This window comes from Rutidosis leptorrhynchoides, chromosome 10 (assembly GCF_046630445.1).
Source record: "Rutidosis leptorrhynchoides isolate AG116_Rl617_1_P2 chromosome 10, CSIRO_AGI_Rlap_v1, whole genome shotgun sequence".
NCBI lineage: Eukaryota > Viridiplantae > Streptophyta > Magnoliopsida > Asterales > Asteraceae > Rutidosis > Rutidosis leptorrhynchoides.
In genome coordinates this window covers 196482797-196492212 of record NC_092342.1, presented here as the reverse complement: position 1 = coordinate 196492212, position 9416 = coordinate 196482797, and the positions used below count along the sequence as shown (strand labels likewise).

Sequence of the window (9416 nt, the reverse complement as noted above, 5' to 3'; positions counted from 1 at the left end):
TTTGTTTTGTGCTATCAAACAATTAATTGGCTTGTTTAATTTTGATCGTGTATTATTTTGATGATTCGCAGGTGCATACATTCATCATTTGTGGTAAATTGCTTGTTTAATTGAAGTAATGACCGATAAGGAAATTAACCGCGGTATTGTTGTTGCCATGCAAGCAAATGCCCAAAACAGGGGACGAAAGCGTAAGTAAGCAAAAATGTATCAAAATTGGCAATCTGCGCCAATAAGTTTTCCAAAAATGCAAAGCGACGATTTCTTTGTAATGCCGATAGTAGTATCGTGCAAAATCGCACAAACTGGAATCACAATTATGAAAGTTCATGTTGATAATGGCAGTAGTGTTGACATTATTTATGAGCAATGTTTTGTTCAACTGCCAGAGAGTATTAGGGCAAGTTTACAACCAACCGCGGCCTTGCTAACTGGTTTTGCGGGAGAATCTTCATTGCCTATGGGTGTATTGCCTTTAAATGTTAAGCATTTTGATGAAAATGATGATAGTTTAGTGCGTCAAGCGCGGCTAGATTTTTATGTTATGCGGACTTCTTCTCGTTATAACAAGTTGTTAGGCAGATCTGCATTGGGAAAATTCGGAATTGTTCCGTCTACCATTCATGGAATGATTAAATTCGCAACGCATAAAGCTGTTGCGACGATAAGTTCAGCGAGCATTATGCCTATTTGTGCGGCTGTTAATGTGAAAAGTGCAGTTCAAGAAACCGCTGATGTTGCGGACAACATGGTAGTGGTTAATCCCGAATATACTGATCAAAAAATTAAAGTGAGATGCAACGTTAGTACGGATACCAAAAAACAGATTGTGAAATTGCTCGTGCAATACATGGATGTTTTTGCTTGGTAGGAAAACGATATGACTGGCTTTCCGCATCATATTGCGAAACATAAACTTAATTTAAACCCTGCTTTAAAACCTGTAGTACAGAAACGTAGAGGCATGGCCCCAGATCACGCTAAGTAGCTATGCGAAGAAGTAACGAAGTTGGTGGTAGCTGGAATTTTACGCGAAGTTCAATATCAATCCTGGATTACAAATCCAGTTTTGGTGAAAAAGCCTAATGGCTCGTGGAGAATGTGCATTGATTTCAAGGATCTAAATAAAGCGTGCCCTAAGGATAACTATCCACTTCCAAAAATTGATTTAAAAGTGGAATCATTACATGCTTTTCCATATAAATGTTTTTTGGATGCAGCGCGGGGATATCATCAGATAGTGGCTAGGGAAGACGCAGATAAAACCGTTTTCCATACAGGCAAAGGCATATTTTCTTATATAATGATGCCTTTTGGTTTAATCAATGTGGGCGCGGCATATCAACGCTTAATTAACACTGCGTTTGACAATCAAATTGGGCGTAATCTCGAGGCTTATGTGGATGATTTAGTAATTAAAAGCACAACGCAAGAGCGTATTATAGATGATATGCGAGAAACGTTTGATACATTGCGCAGAATAAACATGAAGCTTAATCTGCTAAAGTGTAGTTTTGACGAAACTGAAGGAAAGTTCTTGGGCTATCTTGTTAATGAGCAAGGTATTCAAGCTAATTCAAAGAAAATCACGGCTATTGAAAATATGACAGCGCCCAAGACGGTCAAAGATGAAATGTCCCGTTCTTATTGATTAAAAACGTTCCATATTAATTGATTTCGTTGCGAGGTTTTGACCTCTATATGAGACGTTTTTCAAAGACTGCATTCATTTTAAAACAAACCATAACCTTTATTTCATCAATAAAGGTTTAAAAACTTTACGTAGATTATCAAATAATGATAATCTAAAATATCCTGTTTACACACGACCATTACATAATGGTTTACAATACAAATATGTTACAACAAAATAAGTTTCTTGAATGCAGTTTTTACATAATATCATACAAGCATGGACTCCAAATCTCGTCCTTATTTAAGTATGCGACAGCGGAAGCTCTTAATAATCACCTGAGAATAAACATGCTTAAAACGTCAACAAAAATGTTGGTGAGTTATAGGTTTAACCTATATATATATATATCAAATCATAATAATAGACCACAAGATTTCATATTTCAATACACACCCCATACATAGAGATAAAAATCATTCATATGGTGAACACCTGGTAACCGACATTAACAAGATGCATATATAAGAATATCCCCATCATTCCGGGACACCCTTCGGATATGATATAAATTTCGAAGTACTAAAGCATCCGGTACTTTGGATGGGGTTTGTTAGGCCCAATAGATCTATCTTTAGGATTCGCGTCAATTAGGATGTCTGTTCCCTAATTCTTAGATTACCAGACTTAATAAAAAGGGGCATATTCGATTTCGATAATTCAACCATAGAATGTAGTTTCACGTACTTGTGTCAATTTTGTAAATCATTTATAAAACCTGCATGTATTTTCATCCCAAAAATATTAGATTTTAAAAGTGAGACTATAACTCACTTTCACAGATTTTTACTTCGTCGGGAAGTAAGACTTGGCCACTGGTTGATTCACGAACCTATAACAATATATACATATATATCAAAGTATGTTCAAAATATATTTATAACACTTTTAATATATTTTGATGTTTTAAGTTTATTAAGTCAGCTGTCCTCGTTAGTAACCTACAACTAGTTGTCCACAGTTAGATGTATAGAAATAAATCGATAAATATTATCTTGAATCAATCCACGACCCAGTGTATACGTATCTCAGTATTGATCACAACTCAAACTATATATATTTTGGAATCAACCTCAACCCTGTATAGCTAACTCCAACATTCACATATAGAGTGTCTATGGTTGTTCCGAAATATATATAGATGTGTCGACATGATAGGTCGAAATATTGTATACGTGTCTATGGTATCTCAAGATTACATAATATACAATACAAGTTGATTAAGTTATGGTTGGAATAGATTTGTTACAAATTTTCACGTAGCTAAAATGAGAAAAATTATCCAATCTTGTTTTACCCATAACTTCTTCATTTTAAATCCGTTTTGAGTGAATCAAATTGCTATGGTTTCATATTGAACTCTATTTTATGAATCTAAACAGAAAAAGTATAGGTTTATAGTCGGAAAAATAAGTTACAAGTCGTTTTTGTAAAGGTAGTCATTTCAGTCGAAAGAACGACGTCTAGATGACCATTTTAGAAAACATACTTCCACTTTGAGTTTAACCATAATTTTTGGATATAGTTTCATGTTCATAATAAAAATCATTTTCTCAGAATAACAACTTTTAAATCAAAGTTTATCATAGTTTTTAATTAACTAACCCAAAACAGCCCGCGGTGTTACTGCGACGGCATAAATCCGGTTTTACGGTGTTTTTCGTGTCTCCAGGTTTTAAATCATTAAGTTAGCATATCATATAGATATAGAACATGTGTTTAGTTGATTTTAAAAGTCAAGTTAGAAGGATTAACTTTTGTTTGCGAACAAGTTTAGAATTAACTAAACTATGTTCTAGTGATTACAAGTTTAAACCTTCGAATAAGATAGCTTTATATGTATGAATTGAATGATGTTATGAACATCATTACTACCTTAAGTTCCTTGGATAAACCTACTGGAAAAGTGAAAAATGGATCTAGCTTCAACGGATCCTTGGATGGCTCGAAGTTCTTGAAGCAGAATCATGACACGAAAACAAGTTCAAGTAAGATCATCACTTGAAATAAGATTGTTATAGTTATAGAAATTGAACCAAAGTTTGAATATGATTATTACCTTGTATTAGAATGATAACCTACTGTAAGAAACAAAGATTTCTTGAGGTTGGATGATCACCTTACAAGATTGGAAGTGAGCTAGCAAACTTGAAAGTATTCTTGATTTTATGTAGCTAGAACTTGTAGAATATATAAAGAACACTTAGAACTTGAAGATAGAACTTGAGAGAGATCAATTAGATGAAGAAAATTGAAGAATGAAAGTGTTTGTAGGTGTTTTTGGTCGTTGGTGTATGGATTAGATATAAAGGATATGTAATTTTGTTTTCATGTAAATAAGTCATGAATGATTACTCATATTTTTGTAATTTTATGAGATATTTCATGCTAGTTGCCAAATGATGGTTCCCACATGTGTTAGGTGACTCACATGGGCTGCTAAGAGCTGATCATTGGAGTGTATATACCAATAGTACATACATCTAAAAGATGTGTATTGTACGAGTACGAATACGGGTGCATACGAGTAGAATTGTTGATGAAACTGAACGAGGATGTAATTGTAAGCATTTTTGTTAAGTAGAAGTATTTTGATAAGTGTATTGAAGTCTTTCAAAAGTGTATAAATACATATTAAAACACTACATGTATATACATTTTAACTAAGTCGTTAAGTCATCGTTAGTCGTTACATGTAAGTGTTGTTTTGAAACCTTTAGGTTAACGATCTTGTTAAATGTTGTTAACCCAATGTTTATAATATCAAAAGAGATTTTAAATTATTATATTATCATGATATTATCATGTATGAATATCTCTTAATATGATATATATACATTAAATGTCTTTACAACGATAATCGTTACATATATGTCTCGTTTAAAAATCATTAAGTTAGTAGTCTTGTTTTTACATATGTAGTTCATTGTTAATATACTTAATGATATGTTTACTTATCATAGTATCATGTTAACTATATATATATCCATATATATGTCATCATATAGTTTTTACAAGTTTTAACGTTCGTGAATCACCGGTCAACTTGGGTGGTCAATTGTCTATATGAAACCTATTTCAATTAATCAAGTCTTAACAAGTTTGATTGCTTAACATGTTGGAAACATTTAATCATGTAAATATCAATCTCAATTAATATATATAAACATGGAAAAGTTCGGGTCACTACAGTACCTACCCGTTAAATAAATTTCGTCCCGAAATTTTAAACAGTTGAAGGTGTTGACGAATCTTCTAGAAATAGATGCGGGTATTTCTTCTTCATCTGATCTTCACGCTCCCAGGTGAACTCGGGTCCTCTACGAGCATTCCATCGAACCTTAACAATTGGTATCTTGTTTTGCTTAAGTCTTTTAACCTCACGATCCATTATTTCGACGGGTTCTTCGATGAATTGAAGTTTTTCGTTGATTTGGATTTCATCTAATGGAATAGTGAGATCTTCTTTAGCAAAACATTTCTTCAAATTCGAGACGTGGAAAGTGTTATGTACAGCCGCGAGTTGTTGAGGTAACTCAAGTCGGTAAGCTACTGGTCCGACATGATCAATAATCTTGAATGGTCCAATATACCTTGGATTTAATTTCCCTCGTTTACCAAATCGAACAACGCCTTTCCAAGGTGCAACTTTAAGCATGACCATCTCTCCAATTTCAAATTCTATATCTTTTCTTTTAATGTCAGCGTAGCTCTTTTGTCGACTTTGGGCAGTTTTCAACCGTTGTTGAATTTGGATGATCTTCTCGGTAGTTTCTTGTATAATCTCCGGAATCGTAATCTGTCTATCCCCCACTTCACTCCAACAAATCGGAGACCTGCACTTTCTACCATAAAGTGCTTCAAATGGCGCCATCTCAATGCTTGAATGGTAGCTGTTGTTGTAGGAAAATTCTGCTAACGGTAGATGTCGATCCCAACTATTTCCGAAATCAATAACACATGCTCGTAGCATGTCTTCAAGCGTTTGTATCGTCCTTTCGCTCTGCCCATCAGTTTGTGGATGATAGGCAGTACTCATGTCTAGACGAGTTCCTAATGCTTGCTGTAATGTCTGCCAGAATCTTGAAATAAATCTGCCATCCCTATCAGAGATAATAGAGATTGGTATTCCATGTCTGGAGACGACTTCCTTCAAATACAGTCGTGCTAATTTCTCCATCTTGTCATCTTCTCTTATTGGTAGGAAGTGTGCTGATTTGGTGAGACGATCAACTATTACCCAAATAGTATCAAAACCACTTGAAGTCCTTGGCAATTTAGTGATGAAATCCATGGTAATGTTTTCCCATTTCCATTCTGGGATTTCGGGTTGTTGAAGTAGACCTGATGGTTTCTGATGCTCAGCTTTGACCTTAGAACACGTCAAACATTCTCCTACGTATTTAGCAACATCGGCTTTCATACCCGGCCACCAAAAATGTTTCTTGAGATCCTTGTACATCTTCCCCGTTCCAGGATGTATTGAGTATCTGGTTTTATGAGCTTCTCTAAGTACCATTTCTCTCATATCTCCAAATTTTGGTACCCAAATCCTTTTAGCCCTATACCGGGTTCCGTCTTCCCGAATATTAAGATGCTTCTCCTATCCTTTGGGTATTTCATCCTTTAAATTTCCCTCTTTTAAAACTCCTTGTTGCGCCTCCTTTATTTGAGTAGTAAGGTTATTATGAATCATTATATTCATAGATTTTACCCGAATGGGTTCTCTGTCCTTCCTGCTCAAGGCATCTTCTACCACATTTGCCTTCCCAGGGTGGTAACGAATCTCAAAGTCGTAATCATTCAATAATTCAATCCACCTACGCTGCCTCATATTCAGTTGTTTCTGATTAAATATGTGTTGAAGACTTTTGTGGTCGGTATATATAATACTTTTGACCCCATATAAGTAGTGCCTCCAAGTCTTTAATGCAAAAACAACCGCGCCTACTTCCAAATCATGCGTCGTATAATTTTGTTCGTGAATCTTCAATTGTCTAGACGCATAAGCAATCACCTTCGTTCGTTGCATTAATACACAACCGAGACCTTGCTTTGATGCGTCACAATAAATCACAAAATCATCATTCCCTTCAGGCAATGACAATATAGGTGCCGTAGTTAGCTTTTTCTTCAATAACTGAAACGCTTTCTCTTGTTCATCATTCCATTCAAATTTCTTCCCTTTATGCGTTAATGCAGTCAAGGGTTTTGCTATTCTGGAAAAGTCTTGGATGAACCTTCTGTAGTAACCAGCTAGTCCTAAAAACTGGCGTATGTGTTTCGGAGTTTTTGGGGTTTCCCACTTTTCAACAGTTTCTATCTTTGCCGGATCCACCTTAATACATTCTTTGTTCACTATGTGACCGAGGAATTGAACTTCTTCCAACCAAAATGCACACTTTGAAAACTTAGCGTACAATTCTTCCTTCCTCAATACTTCTAACACCTTTCTCAAATGTTCACCGTGTTCTTGGTCATTCTTTGAGTAAATAAGTATGTCATCAATGAAAACAATGACAAACTTGTCAAGGTATGGTCCACACACTCGGTTCATAAGGTCCATGAACACAGTTGGTGCATTAGTTAAACCAAACGGCATGACCATAAACTCGTAATGACCGTAACGTGTTCTGAAAGCAGTCTTTGGAATATCATCTTCTTTCACCCGCATTTGATGATACCCGGAACGTAAGTCAATCTTTTAATAAACAGACGAGCCTTGCAGTTGATCAAATAAGTCGTCGATTCTCAGTAGTGGGTAGCGGTTCTTGATGGTAAGTTTGTTCAACTCTCGGTAGTCGATACACAACCTGAATGTACCATCTTTCTTCTTGACAAACAAAATAGGAGCTCCCCACGTTGATGTGCTTGGTCGAATGAAACCACGCTCTAAAAGTTCTTGTAATTGGCTTTGCAGTTCTTTCATCTCGCTGGGTGCGAGTCTGTAAGGAGCACGAGCTATTGGTGCAGCTCCTGGTACAAGATCTATTTGAAATTCAACGGATCGATGTGGGGGTAATCCCGGTAATTCTTTCGGAATACATCGGGAAATTCTTTTGCGACGGGAACATCATTGATGCTCTTTTCTTCAGTTTGTACTTTCTCGACGTGTGCTAGAACAGCATAGCAACATTTTCTTATTAGTTTTTGTGCCTTCAAATTACTAATAAGATGTAGCTTCGTGTTGCCCTTTTCTCCGTACACCATTAAGGGTTTTCCTTTTTCTCGTATAATGCGAATTGCATTTTTGTAACAAACGATCTCTGCTTTCACTTCTTTCAACCAGTCCATACCGATTATCACATCAAAACTCCCTAACTCTACTGGTATCAAGTCAATCTTAAATGTTTCGCTAACCAGTTTAATTTCTCGATTCCGACATATATTATCTGCTGAAATTAATTTACCATTTGCTAATTCGAGTAAAAATTTACTATCCAAAGGCGTCAATGGACAACTTAATTTAGCACAAAAATCTCTACTCATATAGCTTCTATCCGCACCCGAATCAAATAAAACGTAAGCAGATTTATTGTCAATAAGAAACGTACCCGTAACAAGCTCCGGGTCTTCCTGTGCCTCTGCCGCATTAATATTGAAAACTCTTCCGCGGCCTTGTCCATTCGTGTTCTCCTGGTTCGGGCAATTTCTAATAATGTGGCCCGATTTTCCACATTTATAACAAACTACATTGGCATAACTTGCTCCGACACTACTTGCTCCACCATTACTCGTTCCGACACCATTTGTTCCTTTCGTTCTATTAACCCCTGGTCCGTAGACCTCACACTTCGCCGCGCTATGACCATTTCTTTTACACTTATTGCAAAATTTGGTGCAGAACCCCGAGTGATACTTTTCACACCTTTGGCATAGCTGCTTCTGATTGTTGTTGTTGTTGTTGCGGTTATTATTGTTGTTGGGATGATTGTTGTAGTTGCTGTTGTTGTTGTTGTTATTGTTGGGCCGTTTGTTGTAGTTGCGATTGATGTTGCGATTGTTGGGATAATTGTTGCGATTATTGTTGTAATTGCTGTTGTTGTTATATTGGTGATTCTTATCACCGTTTTCCTCCCACTTTCTTTTGACTTGCTTCACATTGGTCTCTTCAGCAGTCTGTTCTTTAATTCTTTCTTCAATCTGGTTCACTAGTTTGTGAGCCATTCTACATGCCTGTTGTATGGAGGTGGGCTCGTGTGAACTTATATCTTCTTGAATTCTTTCCGGTAATCCTTTCAAAAACGCGTCGATCTTCTCTTCCTCATCTTCGAACGCTCCCGGACACAATAGGCACAATTCTGTGAATCGTCTTTCATACGTGGTAATATCAAATCCTTGGGTTCATAACCCTCTAAGTTCTGTCTTGAGCTTATTAACCTCGGTTCTGGGACGGTACTTCTCGTTCATCAAGTGCTTGAATGCTGACCACGGTAGTGCGTACGCATCGTCTTGTCCCACTTGCTCTAGATAGGTATTCCACCATGTTAACGCAGAACCTGTGAAGGTATGCGTAGCGTACTTGACTTTGTCCTCTTCAGTACACTTAGTTATGGCAAACACCGATTCGACCTTCTCGGTCCACCGTTTCAATCCGATCGGTCCTTCGGTTCCATCAAATTCCAAAGGTTTGCAGGCAGTGAATTCTTTGTAGGTGCATCCTACACGATTTCCTGTACTGCTAGATCGAAGGTTATTGTTGGTATGTAGCGCAGCCTGTACT

At 36.6% G+C, this 9416-nt stretch overlaps 1 protein-coding gene across 1 annotated transcript; it reads left to right on the top strand.

Annotated features, from left to right (window-relative positions):
- The first annotated feature begins 247 nt into the window (after positions 1-247).
- Positions 248-988, top strand: LOC139870741 (uncharacterized). Its single transcript, XM_071858524.1, has 2 exons — positions 248-790; positions 872-988. Exons 1-2 carry the CDS (start codon positions 248-250, stop codon positions 986-988), a joined length of 660 nt encoding a protein of 219 aa, XP_071714625.1.
- The last annotated feature ends 8428 nt before the right edge of the window (positions 989-9416 follow it).